General features: G+C 38.2%; 1 protein-coding gene across 6 annotated transcripts in view; it reads left to right on the top strand.

Moving 5' to 3' along the window:
* Window positions 1–848: 848 nt before the first annotated feature.
* Window positions 849–19,179, top strand: part of LOC100890603 — a 45,901-nt gene continuing 27,570 nt past the window's right edge. The window contains exons 1-8 of one of the 6 annotated variants that reach the window (XM_030996931.1): window positions 1,009–1,650; window positions 4,760–4,911; window positions 5,829–5,944; window positions 6,146–6,297; window positions 8,219–8,521; window positions 9,226–9,555; window positions 10,079–10,187; window positions 11,645–13,483. In XM_030996931.1, coding sequence (XP_030852791.1) covers window positions 1,605–1,650; window positions 4,760–4,911; window positions 5,829–5,944; window positions 6,146–6,297; window positions 8,219–8,521; window positions 9,226–9,555; window positions 10,079–10,187; window positions 11,645–11,870 — 1,434 coding nt within the window. In that variant the 5' untranslated portion in view covers window positions 1,009–1,604 and the 3' untranslated portion in view covers window positions 11,871–13,483. Of the gene's footprint in view, window positions 1,651–4,759; window positions 4,912–5,828; window positions 5,945–6,145; window positions 6,298–8,218; window positions 8,522–9,225; window positions 9,556–10,078; window positions 10,188–11,641; window positions 13,484–19,179 lie in introns of those variants that run through there. The other 5 variants (XM_030996930.1, XM_030996934.1, XM_030996935.1 and 2 more) reach the window with 5 other exon arrangements.

Raw genomic sequence — 19,179 nt, 5'->3', positions numbered from 1 at the left:
TGTGTTATTCATATGGATTTATTGAACTGTTTTAGCACTGTGCTCCCTCTTCCCCTTCACCCCCCCCCCCTTCCTTGGGAGTGGAACCTCTGTTTGTAGTATAATTATCTCTTCTTATATCTTAGTAATTAATTGATCAGGGGGGTCAAATATTCACTTTAATATTATATCACTATGCTATGCTTGCAGTCAGGAAACAAAACAAAAACATGAATATTATAGGAATTAGTATCAGTCTATTTGTATCATACATCATAATGATGACTAATAATATCATTACTAAACTTCCTTACATCATTTTATTCCTTTTATTTCTACTTGTGGTTTATGTCATAGTGGTATTTACTGCAAGAACATGGCAATATATCAAATAATTATGAAAGGTAATGACCATGGGTTTATATTACAAACATAAACGTTGCAACTAAATCTCCAAAACAAGCTGGAACTTGTGTAATTTAAAGGGGAAATCTCTTTATAATACCATTCCAAATGAAAGCTTTAATTTACAAAACTCACTCGTAATTTTTTTATAAATAATGTGTAGGGCTACATGAGAGAACGCTTTTATTTCCAAATAATATGTTTCATTGCATCTTATATCAAAAATTCGTGATGTCAAAGTTTGGAAATGAAACAAATTATAAGTACACGTATCTCGTTCCCTCATTTACTTTTCCTTTCTTTTTAGCTGATTTTTGGAGAAAGTTACCTGAAGCGAAAGGGGACGAACGCCGAGATTTGACTCGTCGCATTTTCAGAAATATTATCTTGTTTCGTTACCTTCTCGTAATTAATCATCAATGACGCGTCGTTTTGGTCATAAAATACTGCTTACGATCTCATTCATTGCTACGCTTGACTAATACCTTTTATTCTTAATCCCTGAAATAGATTGGGAACTATTGTATTTACGTCCAGTATTTTCAAGCGTATTGTTTAGCGCATTTTCTTTACAATTTAATGGTGGTTCGTCCCACGTACCTACCCATTTGTATTGGTGTACTCGACAGCACAGTGATATACATACCAGCGGACAATGTACTTGCTCTCTTCAAGTAAAATCCGGTATAATCAATGTCCTCTGCATAATACCCGGAAGCATGACTCGTTTGGAAAGATAAAAGAACGTCATTTAAAACTTCCAGAATCTCAAATACATTGTGTACGTTAAAGTTTGCTCTGATTTCGCGGTCACTGGGATAGAGATTGTCGTCATTTCAAGGATTCCTCTGAATCATTCTGGTTGGAAAACCATTCGAAAGTTTTCGGACATAGCTTTATATGAGCCTATCGGGAGTGTTTTGTTTAGTTTTTGCTCCGACAGTAAAGCTCACCTCAGACATGAGAATTTAAACTTGTCTGTAATACCGACTTTTTGGCTTTCTGTTAACTCGAGGATTAGTACGCTCTACATCATTACTTTCTAGAAACAAGTGACCTCGTTCCTTCTTTTCTTTAAACGTTTGCCAAATAAAGCTATTGTCAACAAAATAATGACTCGTCTACAGTATCAAGAAACATCTGCAACGTTATTGCGTGTTTGACTTGTAGACACATTTGTTCATTTCCATTGTGCCTTGAAGTTCGTCAAAGTCGAAACGATGTTTGTGGGAATTGTCATTTTAGTGCTGAATGTTTTACGAAGTGGTAAGTTTTGATGTCGTTTAAAACTACTTTTTTTTTAACATTGATTATTGTATAACATTTATAAAAAAAACACCCTCGGAGTGACAATGTGGAGTGACAATGTGTCACTTTAAAGGTACTACCAAGTTTTGGGAAATTTGAAAATTGGGTGGATAGTGATTCTTTACCATTTTGATATATTTTGATGCCCCTGTAGATGTATCAAAAGCAATAGAAAATTTAGCCCCTAAAACACTTCTGCTTTCGAGAAAAATTGAATATAAACATTTACCGGTGATCCCGGTAAATGTTGATGAATTTCAAATAGCGCCTACGGCCGTACAATGGTAGCTGCGACCATGAAAATCTCAGAATATGTAGTTATGATATATCATTTCCAAACGGGAATGCCTAATCGGTCGATTTTAGTCAAGAAACATTGTTTAAAGGGAAAGTCCACCCTGAAATTAAGTTAGTTTTAATAGGAGTAGAAAAATGAGAGAAACAAGTCAGTGAAAGTTTGAGCAAATTCCGATTAAAAATAAGGAAGTTAGGATTTTTGAAGTTGTGATCAATCAAACACAAATTGGCAACTCTATGACGTATCATGCGAGCTCAACTTCCATTTGCTCATTACTAAAAAAATCTAAAATTTTCATTTTCCCTCGAGAAAAATTTCAACCATACATGCACCCTAAATATAATAATTGCAAATATGTTTCTATACTCCCCCTGCACGGAACAAATATATATTCCGTCATCAATAACGAAGAAAACATGATTTTATGGAATATTATGCACAAAGCAAATGAAGGAGAGCTCGTATAATAAGTCACAGAGTTGCCAATTTGTAATTGATTGATCACAACTTCAATAATTCATAACTTTCTTATTTTCATTCAGAATTTGCTCAAACTTTCACTCACCTGATTTTCTTATTATTCTGCCTCTATCGAAACAAACTTATTTTGGGGGTGGACTTTCCCTTTAATAGCTTAACTGATATCTTGACCTTGAGAGGGAGCTAAATCACATGATGAGTTTTTTACAATTTCATAACTTTAGACTCGATTTCAACCGCGACAACGATCACTAAATATCGTAGGATCGCATATGCTTCCAACATGTTCATTTGAACCAAATTCATGACCCCATACCAAAACTTTGTATTACCTTTTAGATATAAACCTCGAGTCAACAATGAGAACACAATATGGAGTAAAACAAAGCCTATATTAATCTTGGAATACCATTGATGATCATTGGCCATGGTCTCAATGCCCGCACAACTAAAATGTTTCCAATAAACCACTCTAGCCTACCTATGGGTTTCCAATTATGAAGTAGGTCCCTTTAGTGTGGGATAGCTAGTAGCTGAAGGAATATTTGTCCTAGAATCATTTTACCATAACTATCTCTGCCCAGCCTATCATATTATATGTAGTATAACTGCTTCCAAGCCAATCATATGGAATTAAATGCATGACTAGTTTTCATAATTGTAATTGTTATGGTTTGGGTTTCATAATACACCTCTTGAAATCGCAATGCTCTTGGTATTGCACAAAATGTGAATTGACGCCCCCTGGACCCCACAAGGGGCCCTAAGGCGGGCCCCTGGTTGCTCATTCGACATTTATTTAATGCCTAAAACCACTGAGCTTTAGTGGGCTCCGCCCCTGGACCCCATGCCAATTAGTGACCTGCCAGTGTCACAAATAAGGATATAATATATGCTCTACTGACCGTAATTAAACGCCTAAAACCCCGAGCTTCCTGGGGCTCCACTCCTTGCCCCCCGCCAGGGCTTTGCCCCTGGTCCCCATGCAAATTTACGCTCCATTCGCCTTGCTCGCTACCCTCTACCTGATCATAAATACTCCCCCACACACTTTAAAAAACGTTCCGCGGGGCATGCATGTAACATAATAGTATATAATAATATATAAGAGTGGAGTTGCTACGGACCGCGCCCCCCTCAAACGTTTCGGCTCATTACGCCACTGGTCCCTCGCGTTTTGTCCCCCCCCCCCGGATCATGAAAAGAAATCGCCGCCCCTGCTTGCAATTAACCGAGGACTCGATGAATGATTACCCGCGCTAATCGAGCATGTAAATGCAATTTATAACCCGGACGCCATTTCTAGCATTGTTAGAACTGCTTATATAATTTTGCAGTCACTTTTGTCCATCGTCTCTCTCACGTTTCAAAGGTCACACCAGTATAAAAATAATAAATGTTTGCGAGTGAATTTATAGTGAATATGCACTGCACGCAGTAGGATAAGTGAGACTTGTCGAGGTCATTGTCCGTCTTATTATAACTAATGCACGAGCTTAAAACATGTATTATTTGTTTTATAAGATGGGTCTACAATATGATTATAAAGTCGAGAAATTGACATTTGTTATTACCAAAATACAATCTCTGTGCGTATGGTGAAATTAATGCACGCATACGTGATCCATTTCGACGGTTCTCATTGGCTGCAAGTTCTTGAACCCATTTTATAATCGCTGATGACGCCTTGTGCACATCGGTAGGCTTTAGTCTAGACCAGGGGCCCATTTTTCGAAACCGATTAAGTCTAACTTTTTGACTATCCCATTGAAACTCGTGTTAATTGTATAACACACCTTTCAATGGAATAGTCAAGAAGTTAGACTTATGACGGTTTCGAGAAACGGGCCCCAGGTAGCGAGACATTTAGTCTCGCTATATATCAGTGATTATTAGAGTAGCCAAAAGAAGTGGTTGGTGAAGGACTCTGCCCCCAATAATAGACTTGTATCTATCTATTCTGGTGTCTTCTCAGAGGTTGATCGGACCTGTATTATGAACTAGTTGCGGTTGATTACAAACAATTTGTTGTTGAACAACAAATAACTTGCAATTGATATCAATCGCAAATCTGTACTAAAGAGAAAGGAAATGCGACCTACATCAATTGCAAACTATTTGCAACCAATCGCACCTCTGTTATAAAACACGACTTGGTGTGCAACATGTTGCGAGTCATAATGTTCAATGAAAGTAATAGTAGGTTTTTCCTCTTGTTAATTCCTGGGGTCTCGGATACCTAGGTCTGAACCGAAATTAACTTTTCTTACGTTTCTCTCTCTTATACAGTATCTAGCCAGCCATCAGCCGATGAATGGTACAGACTTGATGATGCTCTCTATTTGGTGGATAACACCTCACGATTAAATTATGATGATGCTCAGTCTCAATGCCTAGAATACGGAGCCAATCTAGCTCGGGTCGACTCGGACGAGATCCAGGTAAAAGTTAACGATGTAGTAGTTACTATCACGCTGTGATTATTCATATCCGTCACAACATTAATGACAATTCTACTGCATTTTAATGTATGCAGTATTCTTATCTGACGAGTTTGTTCATTTAATTACAGTAGGACACAACCCATAAGGTCCACCAAGGTCACCTCATCTTTCTGTCGTAACGCCATATTCTGTCAACTTGTTATATTCATGTTATACAGTATTTGGAAATTGTCCATTTAAAAAATGTGAACCCAAGGGCAAGATACAGCAATAACAAACCAAATACAAATAATGGGATACCAAAATGCTAGTGGGCACAGTCTCGTTTTTTTCTTCTTCTCAAAATGAGAAAATTATAAAGTTGCGATCTTTCCAAATTTTGCGTCTGACAAAATTTAAACATAATTTAGGGCCTACTTTTAAAGTTAAGATACTTAGATTTAATACATTGACTTACGCCACCCTAGACAACTGTACAAATTGTTAACGATCATCAGCAAAATATATTATGTAAGGACGAAATACAAACATTTTTATTCGCAGTTGTCTTGGTAGGAGTCTGTCAATGCAATACATCTCAATACCTTAACTTGAAAGTGCTTGAATTTTATCTGACATAAAATTTGAATATAGTTATATAGGGGGTGGCCTACATCCATCCATAATATGTTACTATATTTGTCGTGGATATACAGCCGTACACATCTAGGGAGAGTTGTAATACTTTATGAGGTGAGACTTTGATGCCCATATTTTAAAGTTCTTTCTGATTTGTTCATGAACATCTTTTTTTTTACGAAACATAAGTATAATAACAGATTTCATGAGAAAAATACATGGAAACAACTTGCATATTTATTTTAATGTCTTTTATCCTGTCTAATATTGTGTTGGTGTTTAATTTTGATATGTAGTCTTTTCTGACGACTTTCATCAGTCCACCCTCCATGCCAACGCGATGTTTTTGGATTGGTTGCCATGACAGAGAGGTCGAAGGTCAATTCAAGTGGCTCGATGGAACCCAAGTTCGGTAAGACATACTTACGTCCAAGTGGCAATGATTCAGATTTCCTTCGTGCAATGATATAGTCGATTTCAACCCCAGCCGACGGACTCGGTGATAACATAGTTTTTGAATTCGTCGGTTCATATATATTTCGTTATATTGAACTTCGGAGCATTCATTATTTGTATATTGTTTCATCATAATTGTCATCGTCATTATCATCAGATATAATGGATGGGCATCATACCAGCCAGACGATCATGGAGAGAACCAAGACTGTGCTTGTCTGTGGTCATCTAAGAATCCAAACAGACATGGAAGATGGGATGATAACACTTGTGGAGCTCGTCTAGACTTGATTTGCCAGAAAGGAGTGTGTGAGTCTAGCCTTTATATTTTTTCATTAAAAATAAAAGATACTTGTCTGTTTAATGAAATTATATAGGGGTCGATTAAACAGTTGAAGTCTGTAAACGGATCAAACTGACAGAATCGTCTAACGATGAAAAGAAAAGTTAATCCTATAACTTGTTCAGTGGGCTCAATGTTTTAGAACCATTCATGTTTCTAACTGATAGGCATATTAACGTGATTTAAAAAAGAAATTAAATGACTACAAAGTGGGTTTCATTTCAAATAATTAGGCCTATTATAAATTGCATGCAAAAGAATGAATTATTAACAACCAACAGACAGATAAATATATAATTTTGGAGAATTGCTTCAAACATGATAAAACCCATTCATGATATCGTGGAATTTATGTCGATAAAATAATGGGTTTGATTATATTTATATATATGATTACACATGTATACTCTGAGCAATAATGCCTATTGAACATGAGTCATCTTCTCGAGTATATTACTACAAAAGCTGAGATATAATAAGACCTATTAGTGACGTTTGATTCTTAAAGTCAAAACAAAATCCAATGACCCCAATCATCAATGAGGAAATTTCCGGAGAACTCTTTTACATATCGCTACTGAAGGAACGGCGAATGATATTATAGAGATATCGACTGCTTTGTGAGGCCTGGCCGTTTTATGCTAAAGGGAACGCGCGCACCTCCTGCCATTGGCCCGGTGGCGTTATTTTTTTATGCGGCACAGATTGGGGCATGGCGCGTGTTAAACCTATGGGAAGTACGTTCTTTCCCTTCTGAATAGTGTCTGCACGTACGTGAGACTAGTCATGTTCGCTAGCGCATTAGCGCTGCGAAGAAGTTTGTATATCCATCGCGAACTATGTGTTTAGATAACATTCCTCTTCGTTTAAGTTAGTTAAGTTTTATTGACTAATTATTGTGATGTTCTCCTTATTGACGTGCTGCCTCCTCTTCAGATTTCCAATTTGATTTTAATTGTTGATGTAATGATTTTCCATGCGGTAGTGGATTACATGTAACACTATTAAAAACAGACCTCTACTACTTATACTGTCTAGTACGCACACGACCAGTATTAGTCTGTAAATCAAGACCCCTTTAAAAAAAAGCCCCAATCTGTGCCGCATAAAAAAATAACGCGGCCCGGTGAGGCGCTCATGGGTGGGCGGCGCGCCGAGGGGTCATGGCAGGACGTGCTAGCTCCCGAGAGCATATAAAGCAGCCAGACCACGAATATTAAAGCAGTCGATATGTCTTTTATGGTTCTAGGACACCTACTTCCTACGAGGCTACGACAACCATCCTCTAGGACAACTACCCCTGGACATCTATCCTAGGGGGTTGTTGTCCGGGGGGTAGTTGTCCTAGGGGGTAGTTGGCTGGGGGTAGTTGTCCGGGGGTAGTTGTCTGGGGGGTAGTTGTCCTAGGGGGTAGTTGACTGGGGGTGGTTATCCGGGGGTGGATGTCCAGGGGGTAGGTGTCCGGATACGGTCTTTTATATGCCGAATTTAAACAAAAATATATCAAGAATTCTTACCTTATCCTTATTGAGTAAAGATTGGTTAAAACATCACGGACAATCTGAGACACTGTCTGTAATCTTTGCTTGAAAAAATGACTGAAAGTTTCAATCATTTGGGAATCGCAGACAAAAAGCACTGTATGGTGTCCGCGCTCGCACAGAGATCATTTTAACACGTAAACCAATGGGTCTCGCAGCAAAATTTTACTATTTTCATAGTAACCGGAATTTTGAGGGATCTCACTCTTTGACTATTAACCGGTATTGGCATTTTTCGTTTCTTTACGGGAATGGCTAAAATCACGACTCCAATTTCGACCGAACAGATGGCTGGATTCCTTAAGTAAAACCATTTTAAAGGCCTTCTCCCTTTCTCGTACCACAGATAATTTCACACTGACGAGTTCTCGAAGCAACCCGGGGTCGGCTTATGTTTCTTGCGCTGTCGATGTTGTCCAGGGCGATCAAACACTCTCTCCTAATGACGTCAGAGTGTCGGTCGGTAAAAATGTTTCATCTACGACATCGATTCCCTATTCGTCGACAAATGTCAACGGTGGATTACGTAACAATAGTTTTGTGATAGACAGCATTCAGGATGACGATAAGATCTTCTGCCATGTTGGTAAATTGGCAAGGACAGAGAGATCGTTCTCAAGAGTTGATTTAAGCCCGATTAATTTTTACGGTAAGAACTGGATTTATATACATCGATGTAATAAGCCTACAGCGGGACTAGGCCTACACCCCTCAAAGAAAAAAAAAACATTGACGTTCTAAAGGCAATAACATGAGTCATGAATTTCCTCTTTATGAATGTTCACATTGTGGTAAGCATAAACGAATCCGCAGGGGCGGATCCAGCTTTTTGCCAAGGGGGGGGGGGGGGAGGGGTGGGTTGACCCCCCCCCCCCCAATATAAAAATCGCGCCGTTTTACTGTTTTACTTTTCTTTTCTTTTTACACTTGGCCGCCCAAGGGGATGGGGGTTTAAACCGCCGAAACACCTCCTAGATCCGCCCTTGGTATTATCCAGGAGTCCGAAACACCCCATACAAAAAAGTTGTAAAACATTTTTAAAAGCAAAAATTTGCTGAAAATTGTGTTCAAATTCTCAATCGCTCTTTGGGAAAAGCTGATCTAGTGTTTGGCACACAGTCGGGACTGATATATCCTGAGATCCTCATCTTGTTTGTATGCTTTTTTGTTTGTTTTTGTTCTTGTTTTTGTTTGTTTGTTCTTCTTAATGACTTATCATAAGTCTTTTTAAAATTGATTCAGCACACAAGCTTTGTCTAATTGCAAATGTTCAATTTTGATCGGGTTTGATACTTCATCTTTCCTTTTTTAAAATGAAACAAATGAATGACATTATACTTTATGTCTTGACAGCTTTGCCTGGGCTGACATCTGGACCATCTGTGGAAGACATCAGTTCAACCTTCGTCACTGTCTCCTGGAGTTCTTGGATACCGTGTCTTGATACCGGCGAAGGGCCAGTAGTCAGTTACTTGGTCTACCTACAGACGATGGATGGAGAATGGGTAGAGGGTGGTGGAATCGACTCGGATGTGGGAGAGGGCGATCTTCAACGAAGAATGGAGTTTGTATTGACTGGGTTGGAACCAGGAAATGAGTACAATATCAGCGTGTCTGCCGTCAGAGAAGGCGTGGGTGGAGAGGGACCGAAGGGTCCACTTGTGTCTGTTACGACTAGTATTGGTGAGTAGATATTGCGCTTACTGACATTAGATATTTTGTGTATGAGATACATATTCATATGTTACTACTTTCTAGTAATATGAAATATTTGTAATTAATCAAGCCGTTTGTGAAGTCACGTTATGTAGTGCTCATCACAGAATTTTCGACATCGATATATCTTTTATGTTATGACTGATTCGCTCGATCACTATAATTCCTTGATGAATTAATCTTTCTGAACGTTCGATCCATACTGACAAAATTAATAGTAAAATAGCAAACAATTAATAAGCTTAAAAAGGAGAACACAATAGATATATAGAAAAACATCAACAAGGAGTATTATCTGTAAGAAAGAAAATGTTATTATCCTACATGAAAAAAGAATAGAAAGAGATGTGTAGGTTATGAAATTGTTATGAATAAGTCTGGCATTTTTTCTAGAATAAGATATATTCTTATATAATGATTTTTATTTTTAAAATCATAAAATGTATCAATTCATCGACCGTGTGATAATGGTGAACTATTGAACTTTCAGAAAGCGGTAGTCTTTTTGGTGCCTTGGGAAAAAGCAATCTGATCTGGATTCTCTTCGGGGTGTCACTAGCGGGAAATATCCTTCTAGTGGTGGTCATCGTTATTACATGGTAAGTTACCAAGGACACAAAAAGGTTAATCTTCAGATCAAAAGCGTACAATGATGTACTAAGCCCGCTGCGGGGCATTAATATTTTGACTGCGATTCTACATTTACATGCGCTTATCCAGCTCGTGAAGACAATACAGGCCATTTTAGTCCCGATTTTAGTAATGTAATCAAATTCTTAATTCACCTGTTACAAATAAGTTGTATTGCCATATTCAGAATGCGGATTGCATACATTACGTGTTGTTAGGTAGAACAAGCCGTAATATATACCTATCAACCCATATTGTATGCGATTCGCATTCTGACTATTGAAATACAATTATTCATAACAGGTGATTGAAATCATTTGTAACGAGGCACTTAACAAAGCTTGGTGCATTAGATTTGATTACATTACGAAAATGCTCTAGTAGCCAATGTTCCATTTATTCTCTTCATGATATCGCTCTGCATGGCATTATGATGCGTCCAACACCGCGTCGGTCAGTGACGTAGTCCTACATCAGACAAATAACGCCTCGTGTAAATCTGGCATTATGATCAACAAAGTTACTATATTCAGTCAATGTTGACAGGTACAATGCGAGTAGAGGTATTCACCTGATCATTTTTAGCAGATTTATTGCATGCATGGGTAGGCCTCTATTAGATTATATTGGTGTGACTCTACGTGCATAAATGTGGATTACAGCTACAAGGTGTATTACGACAAACCCATTAATCGAATTGATAATTTCTGTCTCCTGAATTCTTGTTAAGTAATCCCCCAGTGGCAGCCCCTCAATGTTTTATCAAACTAATTCGCTTGAATTACATTTATCCGTGTAATTATACCACAACATATCATTGTGTATAAAACAAAAACAAAAACTATAACAAACAGTCCATAATATGATATGTATGCATTTAACTTTGTTTAATCTCCTCTGCATTTCTAACTAATAATTTGTTCAGTGCTTCTCAGGAAAACAGTTTTAATACTGCGAGAGTTTCCCTATTTTAATAAAAACGAATAAATAGATAAGAAAGAGGGAAATGCGAAAAAAAATATTATTAACATGTTTGATGTGTTTAAAAGAACACTGTTTTTAAATGGGTGCCCATTCAACAAATATCCAACAAATAGTATCACATTGGTTCCTATCCTTGTAAGGAATATGTATGTTGGTGATTTTTTTAATGACATAACAATACTCCATCCTGCCGAGAAATTGTGTATTTGAGAAAACCAAACGGGTTATTATTCGCATCCTTCATCAGCAACTAGGATGAGAAATGATCTTAATATATTTAACCTATTCTGACCTAAACGTACGCACGAAGTTACATCTGTTTCTTGGCCGACGTTTACCGCAGCTACATGTACAATTCCCCCCCCCCCCTCCAAATGGTCTAGATTTCTTACACATCAATATCTTCGTGTCTCTTTTTCGCACTTATATTTAATTGTAGCAGGAGACAGAGGAAGCAGCAGAAGAAGAAAACTCTACCGAATTTAAGCCGTGCTCCTTCGGGACATGACCCAAAGGATCACCAATACGAAGTCCCCCGGGCCGTTGGAGACGGGGATGACCACATCTATGAAGGTCTTCAGAGAACAGAAAGCAGCATAAACAAAGAATCGTCTTACTTGAGCATCGATAATACAGACAGAGTCGAATATGTAAATACGAACATTTAACATCAAGGTGCTAACATGAGATGGAGTCTATTCGACGTCCAGTACTTATATCTCATTCTACGCAGAACACGATGCAAAGACTTCCGAACAAAAATCAACCAAGGGCAAATCCAGTAGCCTTGCCCATCACCCATTGAAGTGTGCGATAGAAGTGCAAAGACGTATTATGTAATCCAAACGTGATATCTTTTGGGGTTCTAGGACACCTACCCCTGGACAACCACCCCGGATAACTACCCCCAGTCAACTACCCCAGACAAGTACCCCAGACAACTACCCCCTACGACAACCATCCTCTAGGACAACTACCCCCTGACAACTAATCTAGGGGTAGTTGTCTAACCCTACTATAGCTTTGATCAGACCAAAAATGCGGTTAAGTGACGTATTATTTTGATTCATGGTTAGAACTCCACAGTGCGTGGTAACCTATGTGTTACCCAAATACCTAATACATTATACTTGACTATGATAAACATGTTTTTTTCTTTTAATATCTTAATAGGTGAATAGCTACCACGTATTCAAGACTATGTAAATAGTTTGTTTTAACTTCCAGTTATTTTTTATTTTTATTTATTCATTTCCTCTCATAGGGTGGATGGCCCTTTCAGCACAGCTGATTTTCAAAGGGGTCCACAAACATAAAAATAACAATAAATATACAGTGAATTATACAATAATATGAAAAACGTTGCAAATGCCGTGGCACATCACGATATCTGTTTTCATAACCATGTTCAATGTATCCAGTTTGAAACCGAGAACCAGTAGGTGCACTATGTTTTAAAGAAAGATTTACAGTTCAGAACCCATGTCGAAGATGTGATTTAGGTTATGCTAATACATGTATAAATCTTTCTTAGACTTTTTGTATGTTGTCTTACAGTCTTGTAATTTATATTTTAAAAAAAGGAGATAACATTTCTTTGTAAATTTGTTTAAAGAATGCGCTTGATAATAATATCATGCTTGCTATTTCCTACGATATTATTTTTGCTTTTATATTAAACAATTGTTTCATGCCATTTTATCCTCAATTCTGCATTGCTTGAAGTTTCACAGAAAATGCTTTCATTTGGTGCTCAAAATAAATTGGTCGTCTTGTTATATCTTTTGTTTTATTAAATTAGCAAGTCCATGTAAGCCAACATGATCATTCAACTAGATTTGCCAAAAGTAATTTCATAACCTTTTTTCAATACTTGTTTTTGATTCTACGTTTGTTTTGACGGCTTATATTCCTTTGGATCTCACTTCGTACGTCATTTTAGATATACATTTATTATATGAGAGATTCGTGACAGCATACTTCTGCGAACAGTTTGTGTCAAGAATCTGAGACATAATTTAGCTGGACTGTACATACATACATCTTTCAGAATTACTTTTAAAAGTATGGTTAACATGTTTGCGACATGTGTAGGGCCCCTAAAAAAGAGGAAATGCTACAATTATGTGCATTTTTTTCTTCACATTTTTTGCTGGTCATTTTATGCTGGTCATTATTTGCTGGTCAGTTTTCTCACTGTCAATTTGGCTTTTCTGGTCATACTCTGAAAATTGTATGTGCAAATGCAAATTACATTTCAAATAAAATGTACAATGACATATGTTCGACTTGTATGTATAATTCATTCATGCACAATATGTTATACGTGGATGTATAAAATAAATATATCATGGTTTAGATTTACGTGCGTGTGTATGTGTGTGTATGTGTGGTGGTGTGTTTGTGTGTGTGTACGTATGCGTGTGTGTGGGTGTGTTTGTGTGTGTATGAGAGAGAGAGAGAGAGAGAGAGAGAGAGAATGAGGGTGTGAGTGAGGGTTACATGTGGGTGTGCGTCTTTATGCGACGATCCTAGGAAATATCGACATTGTTTTAATGAGTACGATAAAATCAATTCAATTCAATCTAATTTATTCAAGTCCATTTTAAAAAATATATTGAAAACACTTGTACACTGAGAACGTAATTACATGTAGGATACGCTTAAACATTGAACTTTAAACACAAAATTAAATAGAGAAGTAAAGACAAGAGTAAGAAATAAACATGTTTACAGCAAAGAAATAGATAATGAACATGAAATGGGAAATTGCAAAAGAAACAAATAAAGGTTCTGTCGAGGCAGAAAAGCATAGTGACATTATGGCCAAAAAAAAAAGTTAAAAGTTAAAAAATTCATTAAAGTTTGGATGGACTAATTATTTGTAGAGTACGTAAATAAAAAAAACATAAGTTTTAATTTAAAAGAATTAAGAAATGAAATTGTTTTATCATAATGAGAAAAAAAGTTTCATATTGAAGGTCCATTTGATTTGAGAGAAAAAGATGATGCTGTATCTTTACATTTTCTACATAGTAATTTTCCTGATTTCTATTATTATAATCATGCTTTTCTGTTTTACATTTAATAATAAAGGCCAGATTATATGGTATTTTTTAATGTATATGTTATGTTAAGACCATTAATGAGATACAGAAGTCAATCAATTGATAGATAGTGAGAAGATTCAGTTTTTAAAATAGTGGTTTTTAAATCGCACAATCTAAACTGGCTCACTTTAACAAAAAAAAAATGAAAAAGGAGTTTTTCTTTTATTATAAATTGTGTACATGTAATTATATCGTTATGTTTTTATCGGGAAGGTGGAACGCGGTCTTTGTTATAATAATGAGGCGGAGACATTTACGCACAAATTTCAGGAACATAATTAATTCGGACAAATTGGAAGAAATTCTTCATTCCAGGGATAATACCCTATAAGGAGAGGGGCAGGACAATTTTTTGTCATGTGGACTTTAGAGGTGTTAGTAGAGGTGTCGCGTGGTCTAGTGAATACGTCACTGGACTGTGGATTACATGGATCGCGGTTCGAGTACCGCTGCGGCACTAATGTCCTTTGGCAAGACATTTATCCAGTAAGGAAAAGAAACAAAAAATGAATATTATAGGTATAAGTATCGGTCTATTTATATCAATATCACACATCATAACAATGATTTTAACATACTGTGACGGACACGATTCGCCACCTTGGCTTGACACGGAGTATTTGTCAGGATGCCCGTGTCAGGCCAGGCGCTCTCCGTCCGTTTGGACAAAGTATATGCCCGTAGCTTGATGGCTGGTGTTCTTTCACCGCTCACGTCACAGCGCGTATTAACAATCATGCATCCTTCGATCGACTGCAATCGGTCACCCCAATCGTTGTGCACAGCAACAGTCAATTGAACATCCTTCGAGCAATCAATCAATCAATCACCAATCAGTCACCATGCTTTGTCAACTCCTGTCACTGATTCTCGATCTCATTGTCTAACTACGGTTTCACTGTTCTAAGAAATCAGACCAATCATGAGTTGCATGTCGAATTCCTTTAATGCGAACCAACCAACCAACATTCAGGGTAAGCTCGATCAACATAAGTACAAGTAGACTAGATGTAAGACTAAACTAAAGACTAAGGCCAGCGCCAGCCTCGGTGAGGCTGGCCTGTATCGGATACAGTGCCGTCCAAATCCTCTATTACACAATCCTTCCCGTACTAATAATAAGGGCAATTATGTCCTGGTTAGTAAAACAACACTTCAACACAACATTTCTGCTAATCCCATTAAATCTTCACATATAATCTTCAGTATAAGCCCTTATTCCTGATTAGATAACTATTATACAAATAATATCCCCAAAAGAAACATGATAATTGCACCAACATGATCAAACTTATGCTCATTTTCCGGTAACCCGACACATGCTCCGCCGACGATTGCTCCGCCGACATTTACTCCGCAAAACGCGACAATTGCTCCGCGACATTTGCTCCGCGACATTTGCTCCGACGTCAAATGCTCCGCCGACAGTTGCTCCGCCGACAGTTGCTCCGCCGACAATTGCTCCGCCGACAGATTCTCCGCCGACAATTGCTCCGCCGACAATTGCCCCGCCGACAATTGCTCCGCCGTCAATTGCTCCGCAAAACGCGACAATTGCTCCGCCGACATTTGCTCCGCCGACATTTGCTCCGCCTGAAGCGACACTTGCTCCGCCGACATTTGCTCCGCCGACAATTGCTCCGCCTGAAGCGACAATTGCTCCGCCGACATTTGCTCCGCCTGAAGCGACACTTGCTCCGCCGACATTTGCTCCGCCGACAATTGCTCCGCCGACAATTGCTCCGCCTGAAGCGACAATTGCTCCGCCGACATTTGCTCCGCCGACATTTGCTCCACCGACATTTGCTCCGCCGACAATTGCTCCGCCGACAATTGCTCCGCCTGAAGCGACAATTGCTCCGCCGACATTTGCTCCGACGACATTTGCTCCGCCCAAAAAGTGTCCCATAAACTACAAATGCTACTAGTACTACGACAAATGCTTCGCCGACAATATTTTCTTTACACCTATTTTTTTCGTTTCTTTTTTTCTTCTTCATTTTCTGAATGCATTTCTTGAAATAATGTAGATGAAATGAAATGAATGAATGTTGATGAAGTGGGAGGAAAAAGGAGTTACCTAAAAGTCATTTCGAATATACTGAAATAACTTTCCATCTATCACTGTACGTCCCATATAATGTATACTAAACACTCATTACATGTCGTGGGAAGTTAAAAAAAAAAGTAGAGCAGCAAGCCACATTCCCCAATACGCGCATACCTCCTAGTTAATTTCAAGTAGCTCATCAATATGTAAGACCTGAAATTACCTCGATCAATGCATCTTACTAGGTAAAGCATTATACAATGTAATAGGTCATCATGGAAGTTTAGAAAATAAGTAAGGGGGATTTACCAAGTGTTGATCTTTTTAAGAGTTTTATAAAGAAACAAAAAGATATTGAATATTTCTCAGCGAAAAAAAGGAACAAGCTTGTTTCGCATTTTAAGAAATGGCGATTTGACTTATGATACTCATGTTGATTTAACTTTTATTCCTGTGCCCCCTCACTCCCCTTTATGCACTGGAGTTTAAACTATGATTTATATGTGTACAGTGTATTTTTTTTTTTACTATAATGTTTTTTTTTTATAACTTTCTTGTCCTTTCATTATTGTTAGTTGTTCTTATACATATTGGGTTTTTTGTTTGTCTAATTATTACCAATGACTTGTAAATATGTAATTTTTATATGATTGAAAATTTAATAAACACACAAATATAAAAAAAAAAGTTTAGAAAATAAGGGCACTTATATACGTAAGGAAGAGAACCCATTCAGACGGGAAAATGAGATGGCAGCCTTTCTGCTTATTCACATTTATACAAATCATTTTGTTGCAGTTTGATGTTAGTTCTTCATGATAAGCCAATTGCTCTTCTTCCGGTGGCTTCGTGAGTCCCTTAAATTATTTAGTGAAAACAAAGTACTCGAATGAAACGGAGTGTTTTGCACACTAACATATATATATTAAAGCTACATACACTTAACTAAAGGAAAGAAACCTTTAGAAAATGGACTGGATATTATTGAAAATATTATTCTACACAAGAATGTACTACATGATTGTATAACTTTACGTTCCAATTTCACGAGAGAAATAGAACTCGAGAGGGGGAGCAGAGAAGAAGTGATGGAAATGAAAGAAGACTAATAGCATGAGAGGAAAGAAAAGAGCAAAGAAGACAAGAAAACGGTGTAAACAGGAAAAGGAGGAGCATGGGAGAGAGAGAAAGAGAGAGAGAGAGAGATAGCCTTGAGCTTTGGATCAGCTAATGAGTAATACATGAAACAGATTTTGAGCGGAGTAATTATCTTTCGCCGGAGAACTTGCGTAAGGAGCTATAATTTTATTTTTAATTTTTTTAAATCAAACATTATGGGGAATAGCTAAAAACGGTTGTCTTTTTTGCTCTTTTCTTTCCTCTCATGTTATTAGTCTTCTTTCATTGAGGTAATTTCAGGTCTTACATATTGATGAGCTGTTTGAAATTAACTAGGAGGTATGCGCGTATTGGGGAATGTGGCTTGCTGCTCTACTTAAAAAAAAAAAAAAACTTCCCATGACATGTAATGAGTGTTTAGTGTACATTATGTGGGACGTACAGTGATAGATGGAAAGTTATTTCAGTATATTCGAAATGACTTTTAGGCAACTGCTTTTTCCTCCCACATTATCAACATTCATTCATTTCATTTCATTTACATAATTTCATGAAATGCATTCAGAAAATGAAGAAAAAAGAAAGAAACAAAAACAACCCGTGAAAAAAAAATATTGTCGGCGAAGCATTTGTCGTAGTACTAGTAGCATTTGTATTTAATGGGACACTTTTTGGGCGGAGCAAATGTCACCGGAGCAAGTGTCGCTTCATGCGGAGCAAATGTCGTCGGAGCAATTGTCGGCGGAGCAAATGTCACCGGAGCAATTGTCGCTTCAGGCGGAGCAATTGTCGGCGGAGCAATTGTCGACGGAGCAATTGTCGGCGGAGCAATTGTCGGCGGAGCAAATGTCGTCGGAGCAATTGTCGGCGGAGCAAATGTCACCGGAGCAATTGTCGCTTCAGGCGGAGCAATTGTCGGCGGAGCAATTGTCGACGGAGCAATTGTCGGCGGAGCAATTGTCGGCGGAGCAAATGTCGTCGGAGCAATTGTCGGCGGAGCAAATGTCACCGGAGCAATTGTCGCTTCAGGCGGAGCAATTGTCGGCGGAGCAACTGTCGGCGGAGCAACTGTCGGCGGAGCTCCTGTCGGCGGAGCATTTGACGTCGGAGCAAATGTCGCGGAGCAAATGTCGCGGAGCAATTGTCGCGTTTTGCGTAGTAAATGTCGGCGGAGCAATCGTCGGCGGAGCATGTGTCATGGAACCTCATTTTCCTCCAGTTTGGTGATTGCTAAATCAACGATGCGCCATATTGCTATAGCGCATGCGCATATATCTGTGCGCACAACAGAAAATGCTTAACCTTCGTCCAATACTAAAACCCTGATTTGTTACAATACTGTAACGGACCAGTACGTTACAGTTAGTTATCTTGCAGGAAACGTAGAGGGCGTAGCAAGCTTTTGGGGCGTAAGAGTTCAGAGCGCGATTACGTACGGACGCACCATGCGTAAAGCAGCTCTCGGAAACTATAACTTGTTGTGTTTCACAGAGATTCCTTCACTTCGACGCTGGCTCTCGTCGTTGCCAGATAGCGAACTCTGCGCTCCGCTCCAACTGAGCTAAAATAAGGAAAAGGATTGGAAACGAGAAATAGAGTTCCTACAAAAGGCAATCCCTGCCTTTACTACTTGTTGAGATTAATTCAGGTAATCGGTGTCGGTGTTAACTATGATAACGTGTTGGAGATGTTGACTTA

Source organism: Strongylocentrotus purpuratus, unplaced genomic scaffold, assembly GCF_000002235.5.
Source record: "Strongylocentrotus purpuratus isolate Spur 01 unplaced genomic scaffold, Spur_5.0 spur5_scaffold_3, whole genome shotgun sequence".
Classification (NCBI taxonomy): domain Eukaryota; kingdom Metazoa; phylum Echinodermata; class Echinoidea; order Camarodonta; family Strongylocentrotidae; genus Strongylocentrotus; species Strongylocentrotus purpuratus.
The sequence above is the reverse complement of the archived record's forward strand: the minus strand, read 5'-3'. Positions and strand labels throughout refer to the sequence as shown.